Here is a 22,983-nt window from a genome sequence, read left to right on the forward strand (position 1 = left end):
AATTGGGTGCACTTGGCAGACCCAGAGTTGTAAAGGAACAGTACTTGCAATTATCCACACAAATAAACAAACAAACAGAGGTAGGAGAACAAATGTGTAGCTCTCTGAAGGAGCCAATTCGTTTAAGCCTTGCCATTAAATCAGACTTGCCTATTCAATATGTATGAGGAAAGCCTCATGTAAAAAGTCACCTTCTCCTAAGCTTGTCTATGTACTCGGTATTCATATTACACCAATAGCCTGGCTTGAACAGCTATGAGCTCTGAGCTCTTTCATCAATCCAGTCACTGTGTATTTAAGGTGGTAGGGTTCGCTTGAGCGAGGGGGTTTAGTGAACTGTACTGGAAAATTAATGATACCTGATTTACCTGACAACAAAAAAGAGAAGTCATTGAGCCACAGCCTAATACATTCATATTGCACGTCAGGCTATACTACCCAAGCAGTTAGCATTTCAGTCGGACAAAAAAAATATGGAAAAAAGTTGCTCTATCAGGCTTCAGGGGCTGGTAAGTACACTTGGAAGTGTTAAATTGGATGATAGCTGGGTTTATAAACACTGGCAATGTAAAGCAATGGGGGAGAGGGGGGAAATAAAGAGAAAGTTTGTGCAATAGAGAGAGGGTTGGCAAACCAGATTGGATTCTGCTCATCAAAAGTCTTGAGCTGCTTCCCTCTAAACTGGCTGCAGTACCATTTTAGGGGCAATTTTTAAAGGTGGTTTATTCAATGATAAAGGTTCCCATTTATTTAAAAATAATTAGCACTGCTGAGGTGCCTGGTCTTCTGTGTACATGTGTCTTTTTTTTTTTTTTTTTTTTTTTAACCCACTAGATTCAGTGGAAGGGGGAGGGTAGTGATTTTTACAAGAAGTTTTTATCATTTTTATATTCTAAATTTAAATGGAGCTTTTGAGGGATTGTGGTACAGTAAATGGAGCGTCCTTGTATTATTTGTTTATTTAGCAGATGCCTTTATCCAAGGCGACTTACAGAGACTAGAGTGTTTGAACTATGCATCAGCTGCAGAGTCACTTACAAATACGTCTCACCCGAAAGACGGAGCACAAGGAGGTTAAGTGACTTGCTCAGGGTCACACAATGAGTCAGTGGCTGAGGTGGGATTTGAACCGGGGACCTCCTGGTTATAAGCCCGTTTCTTTAACCACTGGACCACACAGCCTCCTGTATGATTGTATGATTTGGCTGTGATTTTTGCAGGCAGAAAGCTACAGGTTTTCTTTCTCTTTTTTTACTTAATCCAAGGAGTTTTCTCGTGGTACATTATCCACAAACCTGGTGAAAGCACTAGCTAAAATGTTTATTAGTTATACCTAAGATTGTATAATTGAACATTTGAAATTATTGATGAATTCTCTTATTGTACAGTATTTTTTTACTACAGTACATGGTCATCTGGGGTCCATAGAAGATTGATATTTTCTAGTGAACTAAAAATCATACACAGCTCTTTACTCAAAGCTGCATCGTGTAACTCTCCACCCCCCATCTCTTTAATAGCACATCAAAGGAATGGAAAGAGTGACTCATGCAGCTCCTATTGAAGATGTAACAGTGCACACACCTCCTTTCGCAAGACAAGAATCAGTGTGTGGCATTACAAATGCTTAATGAAATATTCCAACAGTGATGTGTCAGTTAATTTCCTTTAACCCCTAAAATGAATTTCCGTCATTTGTCTGTAACTTAGCCGCACTGGCTTGGGGGTGGGTAATGAAGGAGATTAACAAACTCTGAGGCAAGATTTAGCCCTAGGTTTCCCACTCTTGCTGGGTTAACATCACGTAAGCTGGCACTCCACAATCTCACTTTCTCCTTTACCTCCAGATGTGTCCTTATCATCTAATTTGGTCTCTTAATGTTCTTGAGATGGTCTCTTATTTTTATTTGATTTGTCTCTGTGTCAATTTCTCTTTTTTTAATGCAGTGGGTTACTCTCCATTCTAGTGCCAGATTGCTTCTCTTTGTTTGAGCTCTCTTTCTCTCTCTAACTCTGGGGTTTCTCCTCTCAATCTCTGCCCCTCTAGAAGACATTCGCAGCGAGCCCCTACTCAGACCCGATCCAGGTCAAGGTGTCTCCTGACATGGCCAAGCAGCAAGAGGACCCCGAGATGCTGTGGGTGATGGGACCGGTCCTTGCAGTCATTCTGATCATCATCATTGTCATCGCAATCCTGCTGTTTAAGAGGTGAGGGTGACAGCCATGTCTTCTGGTTCAGTCTAATTAAGCTCAAGTGTAATTGACCAAGCACTTATCCTGAAACGTATTACACTGCAGAGCAAGAAGAGTCTTTTATCTGTTGTACTCAAACCTGGTTGTACACCTGCCCCCATTCTGGAGTTTTATGGTTTAGGCAAGTAGGATAAACAAGTAGGATTTGGAGTTACCTACTGCATGTGAGAATCATGACGGAATAGTTTTCTCCAGTGCGCTACTTGTGTGATTTCTGCTTCCACTTATACTTTTGCCCAAGTCATAGCATTATTCCATGGTTTACTGTATTCTACCAGGGTAAGCCAATGCATAGCTTTGCTGGATATGAAGTAAAGTGTATATCAGCCCTTGAGCATAGTTGGATTTCCCCAGTTAACAATTTCGTTGTTGTTTTTACTTGGATTGCTGTTTCTTAAGGGTAGTAATATTAAACTGCCGACTGCCAGGCTATGGAGAACAATACAACTGAATCGCTAATAATAGCAGCTTGGATTGATAACTGCAAAGCAGTTAAAGAAAGCGGCCCTGTTTACTTTGTTGCTGTGCTGTAAATTATTTTTAAAGTGTTTCATAGAAACCAAGGTTATAGCTGTATCCAGCCACTAGTATATGTAAACACCTAATTCACTTAAGCATGTGTCCACTTTTTAACACTTTCAGCTGTCAGACTATTTCCCAGATCATTTTATGTGAGGGAAAATAGGAAACAAAAATCTACAGGACTGAAGTACCATTTTCCCCTGGAGTTAAAACCACATATTTATATTGTGTATGTGTAATCGTTTGTCATCTTATAATTGTTAATAGCACACTTCCACCCCCAAGCTTCTCGTCTGCAACTCCAATCAATCTATAGCACAATGGTTAAAATACTGCAGTATATTACTGCAGTGACATTGACTCAATCCTTACTGCAAACCTTGAACATAAGTACCACTCTCATCCCATCTCATCCCCTAGCCAATGCTTTTTTTCTTGTCAAAGGGAGTATAAACCTAGTTAAAGATCATCAGACTGCAAGGGGGATTATATTTCTACCTCTGCAAAACTGTGAGCGAAAACTCATTTTCTAAATGTCAAGGCAGACATCTGAATAAACCACAATGCATTGCTAAGTAAATAGCTTGTATGTCGGGTGTCTTTTCTCCTGGAAAGCTCCTTGAAAGGCAGATGCATGGTAGCATCTGTAGATGAGACAGACAGTAATTTAATTGTCTGTCTTTATCTTTATCCCTGCCTTCTGGTGGACACAGCAAACAAGAAAGGTAGGTGTTTTATTATCTCCCTTGTGCTTGTTTTGTCTTTTCTGACCAGAAAATATACAAATGCAATGGAACCGTCTGGGCTGTTGCAGTGATATCTGAACATTTCTCAATGGTCTTTTAAGCTTGTTTTTCACTTCCAAAGTTTAAATTACTCATTAGACACAAAAGGGGTCTTGAGATCTCTTCCTTGTGTGCCTTTTACCTACAGGGTTTCATTCTCCTAGTTTTTTCATGCCATAGACAACTTTATTTTGTATTAGAGCTGTTTTCTAAAAATCTATTTGTGGTTGCCATCTGAGCCTGGGCGTTTATTTCTAAATAGGTCTGTCTGTGCTAGGACCTTAAAGAGCAAATACTGGATCTGCTTTAGTTTGATAAATAGTTTTTAGTAGTAAATTACAATTCTAGATATAGAAAGGATGAGGGTAGCCTGTAAGCATGCACGTTTTTCTCCTGAGAATAGCTGCTGGGGTATTTTAATGCATACAGAACACTGTTGATGGAATGTTAAAGCCAATCCATTCGTGCATCACAAATCTCTGTCTCAGTAGTCCTGACAGATGTCTTCCTATCCCAATTAGCATGCAGACACCAAGCAGGGGGAAAATATGTAGCTACCTGGTGAAAACACGCTCAGAAATACAGGTGCAGAAACATTGTAATTAGCCAATAATTATACTGTCTGCTTGTTTTCCTTCAGTCACGATCCAAAATTAAATATCTAACAAGGCAGTGCTTTAAATCTGAGTCGCCACGTTTGATGCAGCTTGCAAAAATGTATGTGTTCCGATTTACAGATTAATCTGCCGATATAATCAACTAAAGAGTTGATTTAAAAAAAAAAAATACAATTTAATTGTGCAGAATCTGATTTTTCTCTCTGGGCATTATAGAGTTAAAATCCAAAGTAACTAACACAGGGGAAATTATGCTGCCACAAACTGTATAACCTGGAGAAAACAGAAAATGGAGGGTTACAAACCGTTAAAGGGAAAACTCAAATCTAGTTTTGGTATAAATTAGAAATTTGTGCATTTGATAAATTCTGTAACATATGTAAGCTGGGTTTTTTTATTTATTTATTTATTTATTTATTTATTTATTATTATTATTATTATTAATTTGTTTTACATTATTTGAATATAATGTAAACACTAATGGTTGTTCATAAGGAGCCCATAAGTGTTACTTATTTTGCATGAAAGACAAAAGACCAAATTCCCATTAGGTTTATTAGATTTTTTTATTTTTTTTTTAAAGATTATATTGATTTTTCTAAGTATTACTATGCAGGACAGCCGCCATAAGATTCTTACCTTTTGTTAAAAATGTGCATGGAATAATCTAATGCTAATAAATTGACCAATCAAAAATGTAATCAAGTGACAGTACATACATACATACATACATACATACATACATACATACATACATACATACATACTGGATGCTGGAGAGTCAGCGCTCAGGGGGGCGTAAAGTTGTCGTTAAGGCAAAAGTGCGTCCGGGGGGGGGGGGGAGGGGGGAGGGGGGAGGGGGGAGGCGAGGCGGAGGTTGATTCAGGCAGGGCGAAATTACAGGCATTATTGCAGAGGGAGTATTTCAACATTAGGTAGGTAAATTAGGTTTACAATTAGGCATGCTTAAAATTCAAAGGTAAAGCACAGCACACAATCATGCTAAAGAATCAGAAAGTGCAGTTAACATATTTATTGACTGGTGAAGTACAATTCAAAGTTGCTGCAGTATGTCCACTGTTTTGTCATTTCAAATATTTTCACAAAACAAACATTAAACTTGTAAAGCTACAGTGTGCAGTGCAAAAGCACATCATGAAAAACCACATATGTAGATAACACGAAATAATAAATTAACATCCAAAGTAGCACTATAGCATTAAAACCGGCAGAATCCGGTTTATAATAGTTCTCTGGATTGTGGTTTCTCCCTCCTGTCAGGATAATCTAAACTTGCCAGAATGTTTTACAATGAGTTCTCCTGGGCAGGCTGTGCAAGAAGTTTTAAGAGGCCCTATTCACAAAGCTTCAACTCAGTTTTGACGAATAAACTTTTCTAGACTGTTTTTCAGCACCTTTTTTTTTTTTTAACATAAACAGGCTGCTAAAACCACAACCTTGAAGTAACTAAAGCTTTGTGAACAGGGCACAAGAATTCCATCTGTGTTCAACAGATTGTTAACATGAATTGCCATGAATCTGGCTGCGGTGCTGAGATGTGTTTTTGTGTTTTTGTTTTTTTGTTTTATAGAAAACGTGCCTCCCCGTCGGCAAAAGATGACCACTCTGGTGGCGTTAAGGACTCTCTGCTGGCCCACTCTACAGACCCTGTGGAGATGCGACGCCTCAATTACCAGACTCCAGGTATGACCCTTTCCTGTCTAACCACCACCACCCACCCGCAAGTCTGTCTGAGTCCTTAATGATGTTTTTCACATGTAAAAGTGTTTAAGCCTGGGATGTTAAATTCTATTGATTGTTTTCCATGTTTATAAGCAGAGTGGTGCATGTACTTTAACAGCTGGGCATCCATTAAATACAGCCATTAAAAAGCCATTTGTGCAGTTATAATGGCTGGATTCAACTGAAGATAAAAACAGATTTCTTAAAGGGGGCTTGGTTTAAGTGAGCACACGTATATTTCCTTTTATAAAAATTCTGTTTCGGTTTTGTACATTTCTTTGAAATTCCTGCGTTTCTCTGCTCCCCTGTAATTATGTATCAGGTTTATATTTGACTGTTGAGAATGAGTCGAATGAATGATCTGCTGCTGAAACGTACTCAGGAGTAATTTTACTGTCTGTTATCGGAACATCAGTGTGCCATTCCAGGTATTCCCTCTTTTAGTAATCGCCCTGTCAGCAAATGCCTTGAGAGCAGAGAATGGGAGCATAACAGACATACTCTGTGCCACTGGAGTCAGCCACCTGACACACAATCACCGTCTTCCAGGACCTTTCAACATGTATAGATCACAATTATTTTGGTGACACTTACACCTAATTCTGGGGCCTGGTTTATGTTTGCTAAACCATTGCAACTAATATTTGACATGTCTTGCTATCTGATGGAAAAAAAAGATTTGACATATGGACCAGAGAAAGCCCATTGGGCTTGTGTAGTAAGTGATCTGGTTCAGTTCTTCTAATGAGTTTTACGCAGTTACCCATTCCCAGGTAAAGATAGGAAACGGCAAAACTTTTAATGAAATGTAAAGGTCACACTCAGCCCCCCACCCGGTGACTCAACTGAAATGAAAAAAGTTAATTAAAAAAAGAAATTAGTTCATTAAAATCGTCATTTCATCATTTTGAGCTTCAAAAAGGATTAAAGAGACTGATCCTGGAGAGGCTGATGCGGCAGTTTTTATTTATTTATTTTTCGCTGTGCTCAGGCCCTTGGGGCAGCGAGCTCCTGGATGAACCTACACGTTTCCCTCTCCATTAGACAAAAACTAGAGCTCACATATTGACTATCTAGGAAAACTCTGTGTTTTAAGGACGTTTCATTGCCTTGAGGAATTACTGTTTTTAATTCAAGTGAAATAATGCAGGACATGTAGAAGCCCTGCAATTAGGGAACAATCTCTTTAGGGATTGGAAGTAATCAAAGATCATTTAAAATGACTCCAGAACCAAGCCATGGCTAGCTATAAGCTGTGTAAATGCTACCCACCTCCCCCCCACCTCCACCCATCTTTGAGGAGGAAGAGAGTGGTTCAGATCATTTTATTTATGCAGTGTTCCCTTTTTTTCCTGCATCTGGGTAGGGATAGCTGACAGCCTCTCTCTACTTTGTCCACCACTTTTCTTGCATATTCATTTCTTTCTAAACCTACTGTAAACTTCTTCTCATGTTTTTTTTATTTTAGTTTGTATAAATATAGTGATGATGATGATAATAATAATAATAATAATAATAATAATAATAATAATAATAATAATAATAATAATATAGTCAACTCTATTATTTTTTTCCTGCCCAAATCTTTTCTCCACAGGTCCAAGTGCCCCCAGTTGCCTGAACATTTCAAGTTAGTTTTTATTCCTCCTGTGTATTTATCTCTATCTGTCGCTCTCTCTCTCCCTCCCGCTCTATTATTTCCTTACTGTGTAGCATGAAGGTCATTTTCACTCAAAGCAGTTTACAGTCGCTGTAATTTTGGTGTCGAACATAATTAATGGACCCAATGTCATTTTATTTTCTTCACTCATTTCCTCTTCGCAGGCTGGCTTTCATAACTGTTTGAATAAAACATTTTAAAACCCCAAAGTTCTGTATAGGAACCATTCAATAAACATGTCAGGGTATGACTAGTTGGGCCTCAGTGATACAAGACTGCTGTTTGTGTAACACTGGTATGGGCAACACCAGTCCTTAGGGGCAGTTTCACACTCTGTTTAAATGGAATATGTATTTACTGTGGGACCTCATCAGGTTTTTAAAATTGTTAACGTTTATTTGTAACGAATACCTGGACTGGAGTGGCCGTTATTGCTCACCACTGGTCTAAGAACACAACTGGGTGTGAAATAAGAGGCTTCCAAAAAATCTGTTTACGGCAATTGTTTTTCAATATTTAAGTTTGGTTCACCAGCAGCATTAGACTTCAGGGTGCAGTTTTAGTAGAGAACAAATTTTGAAATTGTTTTGTTTACTGTTTAGCGACCATCTAGAAACCAGAAATTTTCAGTACCAGCATGTTATTAATGTACACCTCGGGCAATCGAGGCCTGTCTCCAGAGTAACTGTTGATAGCTGAGGGCGTAGGGGGCACAATTTTAAAGGTTCTGGTGGTATGCGGTGTTCAGGGTCGGTAGTCAAGAGACAAAGGAGTTTTAATTAACCAAATGTATCGGGTATAAATTATTAGATAAATGACTTTTGATAAAATATAACAATGCCTTTGTTAACCACATAGCAAGTTTTCCAAAAAATGACACCGCGACAACTGCACCACAGTATTGAGACGACTAGCGGGTGTTAGTAATCAAAAAGAAAACGGAGCAACTTCCTGGGTTGTCAGGTGCTAACTTTCCATTCATATTAAACATAGCTACGCTCACCTTGCGGCTTCCAATACGAAATGCTTTAACAAAAATATGACCACACCCTATTATATCTTTATTTTTGTGAGCAGTGTACCCAAGAAAGTACGGAAGTCATTTTTCACAGATACCATTCTCCTTATTTTCTATCCGTATACGACCATACTTTTGTGATAACAAAGCAATAACCCAGCTAACAATAATATGTTGCCACAACGTTATAGCAACGTCACAACGTAAAATTGAAGTGCCCGGATTCGTTGCTACAAAGTTGTAATGCAATGTTGCCACGTTGTGGCAACGTATCTTTAAGTTGTGGGAACGTTGTGAAAACGTAAAAATATAACATTGTGGCAACATAAAAATGAAGTTCCCAGATACGTTGCCACAAAGTTCTAATATGCCTGTATATACGCATTAGACGCATTATTTTCTTTTCTTTTGACCTGCAGTTTCGAATAGCCTATACTCGCTTTGTACTGTACATACTGTAGGCAAAATAAATCCATTTATTTTACACTTTTGGTACTTACAAACCCACAGAGCCAAAGCTTTGTATATACATAACAGCAATATATTTATACAGTGTCTGTAACTGGCATAAAGGCAGTGTCGAAACGTAAATATAGTGCAGATCCTATGATGAACTTTGACATGATACGCTGTCGTTATTGTAGCCCCATTCTGTCCAAATGTTTGTCATTTCGATTCATAACATGTATGTAGAAACACATTTATACAAACGCGGCTTGTTTTTGTTACATGGCGTTTCGGCTGCTTTTATATATACCTAAGGTACTGTAATGCACTGTACTGTATAGAGGCAATATACACTTTTTTTTTTTTACATATTTTGGTACTTATTTACAGTGTTTCAGTTGTACAGTTTTGTGTTTATAATATACCTGTATATATAATTATTGCTTTTCAAATGTTAGTTTATTTCATTTGTTATCGTTTTTTCTGGTTGCGCTTTATGCAACATGTCTATATGAACTAATTTATGTTCAAATATCCGTTTATTTACATTGTTTCAGTTATGCAGATATTTTATATGACGTGTCTGAATAAAACTAAGACTTATGTAAGATTTTTGTCCTTTCATTATTATATTTATTTTGCATTCAAAATGACCGCTCTTGGTCGTTCTAGGTGTGCCTGTATGCCTGTAAACGTGGTCGTTCTGGTTTTAAGGTTTGAAATAAACTACTGTTATATAATATATTATTTATTTATTTATTTATTTTTAAATAATAAACCCTGGCAGAAATCTGGGGAGACACGTGACCAGGCGTGCCACCCCTATGCGTCGCCACTGCCTGTCCCCATTATTGACCCAACAATACCATGCTGTTTGCTACTTCGTATTAAATACCTTTGAATCTGTTGCTCCTATGAGAGCAAAAGTCTCAAAACAGAGACACTATTTAAGACATGCTTTCAATTTACAGGTTTATAAATTTTGGTTGTATGTGACAATGGCTCGGTTTAAAAAAAAAAAAAGTATATATTTTTTAAACAGTTTTGGCAACCAGCCTGAGAGTGGTCACAGGTAGTCTTGTTAAATTCAACAGGAGTGTGTATTTTGTTGTTGTTGTTGTTGTTGTATACTCCCTTACCTTTTTAAAAGAAATGAATATCTGCTTCAGCAACATGCTGTCATGTGAGCGATGACTTTAACAAAGGGAGCATGCCCAGTCGCTCATACTCACTGCATACTGACGTCCACCAGCCTCACTTCCTGTTCAGCATGTCACTCCAACGTTTTTTGCAGCCTGATTAAACCTCTTTCATGCATTGCTGAGCTCCGCACTTCCCACCAACACGCATTGTTTTGGCAGCGTCATTTAATGTGTGTGTGTGTGTATATGTATAGATAGATAGATAGATAGATAGATATAAAATTTGTTTAATTTTGGTTATCTTTTTCCCTGCTCTCCCAAGTCTCACTGGCATCCTTCCTCTGTTTTGTTTCCTGTTTCTCCACTGTGACTAGGCATGAGAGAGCACCCTCCCATCTCTGTCACAGAGCTTGCGGATCACATTGAGAGGCTGAAGGCCAACGATGGGTTGCGATTCTCCCAGGAGTACGAGGTAAGGGCTGTTTCACTGGATTGTTTTAAGTCATCCCTCAACCTCTTGCAGTGTGTGAAAGGTATAGTAAGTATCTGTGGTTGATCCACTCAATACAAGAACAAACAGGTGCTTATAATGTCTCCAGCACTGCTTGTTGGTACCTTTCACACCGTGATTATTTTCGTTTAGCAAACACATTTTTGTTTTGCCTGGAAAAGCTAATTAGTATTAAATACCAACAGGTGAGTTTTCCTTTCCCAACTGAGGAGAGTGAGGTTCCTACTAAACCAACAAAACAAAAAAACGAGGCAGAAAGGAAATTAGAATAGATGCATGAGGAGAACAATAGGGAGAGGAATCTGTGAAGCATAAATCCACAATAACATCTGCCAGGCTGCTTCTTCTAATTATCTCTTTTGAGCTGCTCACATTATTTTCCATGCATCTGTGCAAAGTTAGTAGGATTGCTTGCTGTCACTAAATGAATAGAAAGCAACACGGCTCAGGAAAGTAATTTTTCCAGGACTGCGTTTTCATGTTTTAAGTGAGGTGCTTGAAAATGTTTGAAATAATGAGACTCTGCATTCATCACTTTGACGAGGACAAATATCCAACTGAAACACTTTGCTTGCTGAAAGCCTCTGCATTTTTTTCTGTTTCACTGTAATCACTGGTCTTCTGTGCTTTTGATGGGATTTTCAAAAATAGGAATAAAGACTAATATGCTTTAAAGTAGTTTCATAGAAATAGTGCTGCTCTGTGCAGTGTGTGTTCAATCATTTACTGGAAGCAGACTAAACCGGCTGCCAGATTCCTGAATGCAGTGTAACAGGTAGTGCATCAGTCAGACATTTGCTGTATGAGAATTGTCACAGGGCTCTACGTATCACACGGCAACGGGTACATTTGACAGTTGTGAAATCTGTGATGACTGAAAAAAAATATGCAGCCTTAGTTATTACTGATTTGCTGTGACAGATTTTCTACTGCAGCCATCTTTCAGAGTTGAGTCACATTGACCCTTGAACAAAAACGTACTTGAAAGAGCATCAGGGTGTGTGTTTTCACACCCCTTCGCTGAAACCTCTAGATAATGCAAAAAAACACTTGACCTCTGGGATGTTTTCCATGTTAGATTTGCAGTCTTACAGAGCAGTGTTTTAGGGTTTATAACATGTTCTTTCTTAAATATGTAGGAATTGCATTTTCCCAAAGCAAATTATTTTGCCGTATTTGCAAAAAAAAAAAAAAAAAGCGTATAAAAACGGAAGATAAAGAGCACATTTACATTTAGAGTGGAACACTTCAGAAGGGATAAGGCTCGCATCAGGGGTAAAGAATACAATCCTAAATCTTTCTTTTTAACAATTTTTAAGCTCCAGTGGTGTGCTTTATTATTATATCTGTTACACATTTTTACATATACCTACAGGATTGCTTTATCAGTTGTGATGCTATGACATTCATGAGCACACTTTTATTGAGAATATTATAACTTGACTGTCCACAGATTCATATGTCGCACTTACATTTGTACCATAAAGGGGGGCCAGTTCAGTCTCATACTCTGTCTGATTGGCAGTTCTTGAAATTAGAACTCTAACATGTCTCTATTAAAACTTTATTTACAATATCTTTAAAAATCTTATTTAATTATAAGACCAAGGTGGTGAGCAGTCACCGGTTTTATGTGACCCAGCAGCTTCTCCTCTGACGCACGCTGTGTCTCGGTTAATAGATCCCTCTTTATCATTTGGCATAAAGCCACTCCCAGCGAAGACAGGGACTGAAAAAGCTGTATTAAATTTGCCCATCCCATTTAATGCCATTACGTTCCGGTAATGGGAATACTGAGACTGATGCTCTGCCAGGCATTGATTCTGAGCCATGTTATCTCTCCATTTAAGGGGGGAGAAGCAGATTGACAAGTCAGTGTTTTCATTATGAAGGGTAATATCACAAGAGACTTTCAAGTACTGTTGTTGTCACAGCCAAAGGTACCTTCTTCTTTCCACTCTCGCTTTCTTTGCTACCAAGGCTAGCAATGTTGTCTGTGTAGTTTGTTTTGTTTTAGACCATTTTATGTTTTGTTTCCTAAAAGCCGTTCCAGATAGAAACCCTGATGAGAACATTTTGTAATTCTCAGCTAGTATTTACAGTACTAGTATAAGGCTGTATGTAATAAACCCAGTATTAGGTTCTGTATTGAACTTTTAAAGCTCATGGGTCCCAAAACATCCCCGAAACAATGCTGTTTATTAACTATCATCTGAATCACACCCTGATATAGCTTGCATAGTTAGCATAGTTAATTAAGTTAATTATTGTAATAAAAATTATATTTTCCTTTTAAAATTAAGCCTGTTATCATGTGCATTTGATTAGAGAGTGATTAGAGTCAGGTGTTAGATTGTGGATTATGTCTCCTGGTTTCCACTTGTTGCCACTCCACTGAGACAGGCAGTTATTAAAAATGTGCTCTTTATTACATGTTTAATGCCTCTGGACCACCCAGAAAACCTACTTGATATCATGGCTGTTTTGTTCATGAAATAATTGACAAAACAGAATTAGATTTTGCCACCCACTAATATTTGTTAAACACAATAGTTATACCCCAGTATAGGTCTTGAATTGTAGCAGTAGTAGTCGCCCTTTGTATGTATTAGTTTTAATTTTATTATTTTTTACATAACAGAGGGTGGTGATTTTATGCCATACAAATATGAGATGTAATCTTTCTGGTCTTATCCAGGATCAAAGTACCGTCTTTGAATGTTAGCTTTAGGTACTGGCACCCAAGCCACTGAGAAATATGGTACTCTTGTGTTGTGGCTTGTTAATACTGTACATTGGTCATTGTAACACTGTACATTGGTTGTCTTATTGAGTTTGGTACAACATCTTGCAGGCATCTCAATAAGAAACACAGTAAACAATGTCTTCTAGACACTCGCAGAGACTACCTGTCAGCTCTCATTGATCCTTCTATTCATTTCCACATGGAGCTGAGCGCTTCCAGGATGAAGAGATTTAATCAGGCTGGTGAGATCAATCAAGGGTGCTTTGGCTTAGGGTAAAGGGGACACATAAACACAAGGTATATCAGTCTGTTCTGTGGTCAGGTACATGCCCAGTCAAATCTTCTCATTCCAGATATAATCACAGGGGTAGCAACACTGCTGGAGTAAAGGATTACAGCAGAAATTGAAGGGTTTCAGGTTAAACTGGTTGGCAGTCAAAAAAAGAACTTTTTAGTTTTAGGGTAGATGATGATTGCATACTGACTTGTTAAAGTGTTTCTATTCCATGTATATGTATTGGAAGCCTAGTTTTTATGATCTGGTATTGCTGAAACCACTGATTTAGATTAAGGAACCAGGGAAAACAGCTGGACTATAGCAAAGCAGTATTTGGAGCAGCAAGTTGATCGTCTTCAAGAGAAAGAATGCTTAAATTTGCTACATGTCAGTGGAGAATTGGCAGCCTATTCACAACATTTTGCTACAGTGTGCTTGTTTTTTGCTTGCCAATTCTAAGTACCCTGTCCTGGAGTGTTTTTAAGGGGTTTTTGAACATTTCAGGACCATGGAGAACTCCTATGATGGTTTCAGCTTCTTGTGAGCATGGTCAATTCAGTATCACTGTTCGCTAAGAGGTAGAGCTTTTTACAATTGCATATTACACACTATTAAAGAGTATTAGCTTGCTTCTGAGCCAAGGCAAGAAATCTGGCTACCCTAAAAATTACGCCACCTGTCCTTTTAAGCAGAATATAATATTATTATTATTATTATTATTATTATTATTATTATTATTATTATAAAACTTTTAAAACTGCTTTAATAAAATTCTGTTAAAAAAAGAATCAATTCAAATTCTTATTATACATACATTTAGACATTTTACTGGCAAACATTGATCTATAATATACTGGTAAGGTGTTTGGTTTTTTGAGGCAGACACAGTTCAGTGAATGATTGCATCTGTTGGAGAACAGCGCTGGCATTAGGTGTTTGCTCTGAGGCAGTAAGAGACTGAATTTCCCATATCGTTCTTGCTTTCAAGTCCAGTAAGGTCATGGCAATCACAGTGGTCATTGCACAGGGTGCGAGTGAAGGTTAAACTGTTTGAGATGATACTCACAGCTCACGTTAGGCTGGTGTATAAAAGTCTCTTTTGAATAAGAAGTGGCAGTTAACATGTCATCTCAAATGAAGGGGAACTGCTCGATACAGGTGGTGGCTAAGGTCATCCTGAGTGTGCCAATCTGTTGGATGGCTGTGTATTTTAAGAATAAATAGTTTTCTCCTTTATAAGGCAGCCCTTTATTCCGTGGAACCAGTTATAATGCAGCATGGCCTTGGCTCCCATTTTCCCCTGAATGCCATTCCACTTGCACAAATAGCACAATGTCGTAACTATCTTTCCTGACTCTCTTAAACTAAGATGGGAAATGCTAATTACGCAACAAAAAACTGAACCTGTGAAAGTGTCACTAAAAATTGTGAGCAGCTTTTTCTTATCAATCCGGCACAATCCAGGGAGCACTGACTTTTTGGTTAACTAGTGTAATTTCAGATAAGATTCTTCAGTGTCCATTAAACAAATTGAAAAACAAGAGAAGACATGATAAAATATGACACCTTTATTGAACTGACAATGTTTTGTGTGTGTGTGTGTATATATATATATATATATATATATATATATATATATATATATATATATATATATATATATATATATATATATATATATATAATATATATGGACAAGAACAAAAGGTTCTTCAGCAAGTGTGAAATGGAACTCATTTCAGAAACGGTTAGAAGTCTATCTGAACATGCTTTTATAGATTAGGTCGCAGCATGGAGTTACTTGAGGGTTCAAGTCCCTGTGGTAGTTAAACAACCCCATTCCTTCGAAAAGAACTGCTTCCAGTCAGGGCTCTTAGTCATAGTCTTGCAAAGCAGTAGAGAGCTTTTAAGCTAGCTTTATTTTCAGCATCTGTTACCATTTTTTTCCTTAACATTTGTGAATAAAAATAATCAAGTAGTCTTGTTTCTTTTAAGACAGCCACACTCCGTCACTGAGCTGTAAGTGGTCTCTAAATACAATTCAAGTCACTTTATTTCCAGCAGGTCCATGCATCAGACCAGGGCCAATGCAAATCTTGTAAACTATTGCTGCCGTTGGGCATATTTTTATATTGTATTAAGGGCCAGACTAATTTAAGAAACCCAATCTAATTTCACAATGTCCATTTGTTTTGCTAACCTAAATGGCTGCTAATTGTGCAGTACAGTTTTACTATTTATACTTTATTGCCAATAATGTTCAAGCTGCTTATATAACTAGTGTTACAGTATTATTCTAAATGATTGTGTTATTCATGTATTTATTTTTATTACTTTAACTTAAACAAAGTTCATTTTAGTTCAGAAGCAGAACCCATGTTGAGCGTGCCACTTTTCAGAAAGTGCATAGCATTATCATTAGGGTGACCTCTAAACTAGTCAGACAGCCAGTGCTAATTGTCCAGCATTTGTGCACTGAAGAAAGGTATGGCTTCCTCATAGCGCTTTGCTTGAGGGAGTTAAGGATCCAGCCAAGTGGCAAACATCTAAATTGTGCATTCTAACTTGAAGTGTACAATTAGATTAGCACATTGATCTTTTCAGGTTTTTCACTTTGCATTATATCTTACATATTATATTGTAAGTAGGCTTTTGCAAGTGCTTAGATCTTCTTTTTTAAAAGACTTTGAGATACTGCAGAAACATGAATTAATGTGACCTATTCATGCAGGGCTGGGAATGGAGCTTGAAATTGATGTTTGTCACTCAGCAGTGTCATGATGTTGATCAGTAACTTCAAATGATAATAATAAATCCTAGCATTGAAATAATGGAATTGATTTGAAGCAGACAATAGCTCACATCTGACCTGTTGTCTTCTCGTTTCAGTCCGTAGACCCTGGACAGCAGTTCACCTGGGAGAATTCGAATCTGGAGGTCAACAAACCAAAGAACCGCTATGCAAATGTAATCTCATACGACCATTCCAGGGTCATCCTCACCTCCATCGATGGCAAGTATACACAGTTTTGTAACTCTCTGCGGACTCCTCATGTAACAACCCTTTACCTGTATACTGGAAGTTTTTAAAATGGAATGCCTTACATTTGTTAGACAATCTGTAATGTAATGTGGGGCACATGCTTTGACTTGTAGGTGTGCCAGGCAGTGACTACATCAACGCAAATTACATTGACGGCTATCGGAAGCAGAACGCCTACATTGCCACCCAGGGCCCCCTGCCCGAGACACTCAGCGATTTCTGGAGGATGGTGTGGGAGCAGCGGACCAATACCATTGTGATGATGACCCGGCTAGAGGAGAAATCCAGGGTGAGTCCAGACTGACAGCTGGGGGAGTCATGATCTGTAAAGGCTTCAGAACTGCTGTATAACTGGCATCATTCTCACCTGGTTAATACCCAATATGTTGCTTTTATTCTGAAGCACAACTAAATTCCCCCTCCACCAGGTCGAGCAGATTTGTTCCTAGTGCATTTCAGATTCCAAGGATGTTAAGAGGTTTGTTTTGTTTGTTGTTTTAAGTAAGTGCTAAATCCTGTTCTGTATTTGAAGAAGCTATGCAAGAGAGAGATTTTAAAAAGGAAACATAGAGCCTGTTTGCTGATTATTTTCAGTATAAGGTATGGTGTAAACACTGGAGCAGATTAAACTTAACTCATTAAACGGACGAATCGGGACTGATTCTTGTTAACCCAGTCTGTTCACTAAATTTCAATCAGTGGCTGTTGGCTGTTACAGGTGATCAGTGGAAATGTCTTGAAATGATTTCTTCCGTACACATTACACGGCTTCTTTTGCCTTTAGAGAAAAGGTGTGGTACGGTTTAGGAAATATAAAAGCCCCTGATCCATCAGGTTATGCAACCACACAAGCTTACGGTCATAAATAACAGATGGGTGGTGGTGGATAGTGTTTGACCAAAGTACAGTCCAATTAGAATACAGCTGTATTGATTTCTAATTAAGGTTACTGCTTAGCTGCCCACACTTCAGAATTCTTCAAGCTTGTTATTTTCTCAGACGTACAGGATTTATGGGTCATTGATACACTTATAAACAACAAGAACCTATTAAGTTGTTACTCATTTGCACATCCAGCTACTTTGATTAGTGCAACTGGAACCTACAGCCAGCTCAATGGGGTAGCTTAAATCTCCCAGCAGCTCCTTTTATAAAAGATTAAGCTGCTTGTTCCCTTGTGAGTGTTGCTGTATTAAGAAATATCGCACAAGGCTCCTCAAAGACTATTGTACCTGCTGTAGTACCAACCTTAATCAATCCCAGTTAATACCTGTTAGTGAAAAAAATAACTCCCTAAGCCCTAAACCTACTGTAAGCACTAGAGCAAAGGCGGACATAGAAGAGAAGCTGCCCTGTCTGTCAGGTTACTGTCCTCTGTTTTATGAGTCCACTATTTCATTTGACCTTGTGTGTTTGTGTCCCTGTGTTTTAGAATACTGCTGACAAGCTCTAGTGCTGCACAAGTTTGAATAAAAATCAAAGGGGAAAAAAGCCATTGGCTGTCCATCCGGCTTGTTGCTCTTCCTCAATGTGGAGTCTGTCTAGCATGGTGCTCCCATCTGGGCTGCACCCCCTGCGTATCCCCCGGTCTGGCCCCAGCAAAGGGAAGCAGACTGTTCCCTTTCCTTTTCTCTCCCCTGGCTTGGGGAGGAGAGTCAGTGATGTGTGAGCCTCTCAAGCTGTCCGCCCTCATTTACATCACTTGTGAACCTCTGCTCATCAATCCTCTCTGGCTGCTCTTTCCTGCCACTTCCCCACATGTGCAATGAGAGGAGCAGGCAGGAGGAATCACAGGGCGTCTAACTGCTAAAGCACTGCAGCCTAGGAAACGCAACACACTGGCAGTTGTGGTTCAATTACATTAAGACCGGGTGTTCAGTGATTCTTTAAGGATGTGAGAACTGAGGTTAGAGGGCTGTGCTGCAGTGTTTTGAAAGGTAAACACTGGTCTGCAGTGCACTGAAGTAGCTCCAGTAGCCTAATGGGTAGCACAGTGGCTTGTGGTTAGGGCTGCTGCTGCAGCTGTCGATAACTGAAGTGCCAGAGTATAGTAATGCAGCCACAAATGTTCTAAAGCTCAATAGTGTTTTAGGGACAGATCTGACAGCTTCCTGAGCCAGACATGAACATTTCTGATTATGTTTAATGTCTACAGTAAGGCTTGCATCTGTTTTCTGACAGCATTCTAGCATCAGAATGTAGTTTACTTGAAGTGAAGTCCAGGTTATTTGTGATACCAGACGTAATTATGCTTTTTCACACATACTGTATAATCAGACATAAAGCCAACCCTCACCCAGCACCCTTGCTAAATAGTCTTAATGTTGTGAAAGCACTACCTCCAGCTTAACCCCCTTTTTTTTTTGTCTGTGTGCAGGTGAAGTGCGACCAGTACTGGCCAAGCCGTGGCACAGAGACATACGGCATGATTCAGGTGACGATGCTGGACACTGTGGAGCTTGCCACCTATAGCGTCAGGACTTTCGCTCTCTACAAGGTACGAGTGGTGCTGAGGACTTATTGGGAAGCCCACAATATTATAGTTCTGAACCAGGGGCAAGAACACAGTCAGCAGCTCTGCCGACCCCCACTACTCCAGTGTCACAGCTTTAGAAGATAAATCCTCCAGGCTATTTAAAGTGTTGTGCAATAAAATCATGGATTAAACCAGGGGAACTAGCTAAACTGTAAATACAAATTATTTTAAAGTCAGGTCACACAACTCCCCTTAGCAAATGTAATAAATAACTGCTGAGTGCAGATGTTTCTATTGAAGCAAACACTGTCAGAGAGGCTAGAAATCATACAACCTTTTCCGCCTGCTTCCTGCTGGCTCAGGTGTTCTTCACACAGTCAAGTGTCTCATGTTATCTGGGGAGAAACGGCTCAAAGGCTCACAGAGGTGCCTGACACTCAGCCATTCTCTGCACACAGAACGGCTCCAGCGAGAAGCGGGAATTGAGACAGTTCCAGTTCATGGCCTGGCCGGACCACGGAGTGCCTGAGTACCCGACCCCCATCCTGGCTTTCCTGAGGAGAGTGAAGGCTTGCAATCCCCCAGACGCGGGGCCTATGGTGGTACACTGCAGGTACACACACTGGCTCATCGGCACAGGGGGGCATTGCGCTAACTAGTGAAACCAAGACTTGGCTTATGTCTTTTTTGGTGTACTTTTTATTTGCATTTAGTTTTACCGGTACCACAGCATTGAAAAAGAAAAATGTTTCAGGTTAAAGGAGTACTTTAAAATCCCATTACCTTTTTATTAGTACAGCAATATTATATCTGACCCCCATCCTTATCTTTTCTTCTGTTGGATCATCTTGTGGGTAATCAATGTTGGAATATATGTCTTTTTTAAATTGTCTTTCTGAACAATATAAGTGGCAAGTAATAATGTTAGTTAGTTTGTTCAACGCATTGGTTTGCACAAAGTAGCGCTGTGTAATGAATGTATCAATGGGTTGTTTGTCAATATCTGAGTGTGTTTCCTCTCTCTGGGTCTAGCGCTGGCGTGGGGCGGACAGGCTGCTTGATCGTGATCGAGGCCATGCTGGAGCGCATGAAGCACGAGAAGTCGGTCGACATTTATGGACACGTGACCTGCATGCGCTCCCAGCGTAACTACATGGTACAGACAGAGGACCAGTACATCTTCATTCACGAAGCTCTGCTGGAGGCAGCCATCTGCGGTAACACAGAGGTCCCGGCACGAAACCTCTACGCACACATCCAGAAAATGACGCAGGTCCCGCCAGGGGATACCGTCACCTCCATGGAGCTCGAGTTCAAGGTAAGCTGGCTGGGGGAATCGAGGCTATCCAAGCAGCATAGGCCAGCTTTCAAGCAGTTAGTTTTTCTAAAAGGGGGAAGAATCAACTTAGCATTATAAAACTAACAAACAATTTATTTGTTGGTAAAAGCATTATTGCTCCAAGTTGTTTTAATGTTAGTTTTCAAACATTAAAATTATTCTTTACGTAAATTAAAAATTAATAGGAGAAAGGGACTCTATCAAAAGCTGGGAGCACGAAAATTAGCCCTGAACAAAAAAAACAAAAGAAATGTTTTGTGGATTTGCATCTGACAAAGCTTAATCTATGTGTTTTTGTTTTAAATAGCGACTAGCCAACTCCAAAGCACATACCTCCCGATTTATCAGTGCCAACCTCCCGTGCAACAAGTTCAAGAACCGACTTGTGAACATCATGCCCTTTGAGTCTACCCGTGTTTGTCTGCAGCCAATCAGAGGGGTGGAGGGATCAGATTACATCAACGCCAGCTTTATCGACGGCTACAGGTATACAGCCCATGTTATGTTGGGCTCCAAGGGGTCCAGGTTGAAATGTCAGAGTGGGTTATGTTTTGGGGGATGGATCAGATGGGTTACTAGGCTCAAATAGATAGAAGATCAAACAAAGATTATAATTGATTTAGCTGCTAAATATGTTATATGAGAATTAACCAATACTGTCATCATTTATAGTTTCTTATGAAATTAAAACATCACAGAGGAACATTCTTTTATTAAAGTGTAAATACTGGAATTGGAATAATTTACCAAATTGAATGTGTTAATGAGCTGCTTTAAAAAAAACAATGATGTTCATTTTTTCCTTGCTCTTTCTTCTGTATCATTTTATACTTTCATTTACTTTTCTTTGACTGCAAGGTTCTCTGTTGCAAAGTAGCCTCGAGGCTCTCCTTTGTAATTGCTGTTTTGTATATTAAGGGGCTTTCACTGGCAGTAAATAAATTAGAGAAAACATACGTCCCTGTGCCCTTGCAAGTTTACAGAACAGACCTGGCTGATTTAATATTAATGCACACAGTCTTTTTTTTTTTTTTTTTGTATTGCTCATAGTGCAGGTTTATTATAGCCCTGTTCTTAAATGCCTATGGGTAAAGGAATTATGTCGAGGTTGGGTTCTGTGTTTTTCAATGGCAGTTGTTTCCACCTAAACCCTTGCTGTAGCTGTCTCGCTTCTTTCACATGCTGTAATTCAGTATCATGAAAAAGGTTCAGGTGTGTAACAGAGACTCTCAAGTATATGCTAGTCAGCAGCCACTGCAGATTTCAGCTCCTGCTGAGACATTTTGGACCATTAAGTAAAAAAAATAAATTCAATCCACAAACCAGTTAGTTAGCTGCAGCTATAGAGATCTGTCCTTGTCATTTTGAATGATCCACACTCTTGTTGACAGCCCTGAGGAAAATGGCACCCTTCTCAAGTTTATCACCACCTTCTGCAGGCTCTTTTATAGTGTGCAGTAAAGTGGCCAAAAGCCAACTTTAATCTCAGAGTTGCACATTATTGCCATCCCTGCAGCAGATTCATTAGTTCTTCACCAGCAGCTGAGAGGAGGGAGAGGCTGAGTGATGTTCAGGCTGTTCACTTGTCTCTACTGTTCGCCTCTCCTATTTTTTTTTCAAAGGACAACAGTACTCTCTGGCAGCCAAATCAGTGTACTGCAACTGGTGGAAGGAAAACTGAATTAAGATTTTCTGCAGTTTTTGCAATGGGGTCCTTTATGGCCCATGAAATGTTGTGCTCAGCTGTCAGCAGGAGCAGGCATAGCACAGGGCTTCTCTTGAAATGGATGTGGTTGACTTTGACTTTGCAATAGAATGCAGCAATGTGCTGATCTCGTTTTATTTATTTAAATGTTTGAACGGGGAGCACACACGATCCATGTCATAACACTGAGAAATCAACATAAATAAGTTGCAGTGCATGTACCTAATGAGTTGTATCCCTGCACGATGAGAGGTCGGTTCACAGATGGTTGATTCAGTCATTCTGCACTTGCAGTGAATGTATTTAGAAAGATTCGTGTCTGTGGCTACACCTCCATAACCCTAACAGTGGCTGATTTGTATTGTGTGCTTTGATTCCCCAGGCAGCAGAAAGCCTACGTCGCAACACAGGGACCCCTGGCAGAGACCACTGAGGATTTCTGGAGAATGCTGTGGGAGCATAACTCCACTATTGTGGTGATGCTAACCAAGCTAAGAGAAATGGGACGGGTAAGTGATATTAATCATTACCTTCCTTGGTTTCACATATGTGCCTTTTCAAACATGACCGAATCCTGTCTTCGCATTACACAAAAATTTGAATTTTCATTTTCTGTGCCAGCTTTCTCCGCTTTCACCATTCAAGTTATGGTCACAGCCCAAAACACAAGCCATTAAGAATCCATCTTTTATCTGCAGT

The 22,983-nt window shown here is 39.2% G+C and overlaps 1 protein-coding gene across 11 annotated transcripts in view; it reads left to right on the plus strand.

Annotated features, from left to right (window-relative positions):
- The window catches only part of LOC117408471 (receptor-type tyrosine-protein phosphatase F-like), a 169,019-nt gene that overhangs the window by 142,125 nt on the left and 3,911 nt on the right, over nucleotides 1–22,983 (plus strand). For 5 of the 11 annotated variants that reach the window (XM_034013498.3, XM_059031591.1, XM_059031593.1 and 2 more), the window contains 11 exons: nucleotides 2,048–2,208; nucleotides 5,769–5,881; nucleotides 7,518–7,550; nucleotides 10,562–10,659; nucleotides 16,611–16,734; nucleotides 16,878–17,053; nucleotides 19,142–19,261; nucleotides 19,699–19,853; nucleotides 20,273–20,558; nucleotides 20,887–21,065; nucleotides 22,667–22,793. In XM_034013498.3, coding sequence (XP_033869389.1) covers nucleotides 2,048–2,208; nucleotides 5,769–5,881; nucleotides 7,518–7,550; nucleotides 10,562–10,659; nucleotides 16,611–16,734; nucleotides 16,878–17,053; nucleotides 19,142–19,261; nucleotides 19,699–19,853; nucleotides 20,273–20,558; nucleotides 20,887–21,065; nucleotides 22,667–22,793 — 1,572 coding nt within the window. The remainder of the gene's footprint in view (nucleotides 1–2,047; nucleotides 2,209–5,768; nucleotides 5,882–7,517; nucleotides 7,551–10,561; nucleotides 10,660–16,610; nucleotides 16,735–16,877; nucleotides 17,054–19,141; nucleotides 19,262–19,698; nucleotides 19,854–20,272; nucleotides 20,559–20,886; nucleotides 21,066–22,666; nucleotides 22,794–22,983) is intronic. The other 6 variants (XM_059031592.1, XM_059031590.1, XM_034013532.3 and 3 more) reach the window with 3 other exon arrangements.

Source organism: Acipenser ruthenus, chromosome 10, assembly GCF_902713425.1.
Source record: "Acipenser ruthenus chromosome 10, fAciRut3.2 maternal haplotype, whole genome shotgun sequence".
NCBI classification, from domain to species: domain Eukaryota; kingdom Metazoa; phylum Chordata; class Actinopteri; order Acipenseriformes; family Acipenseridae; genus Acipenser; species Acipenser ruthenus.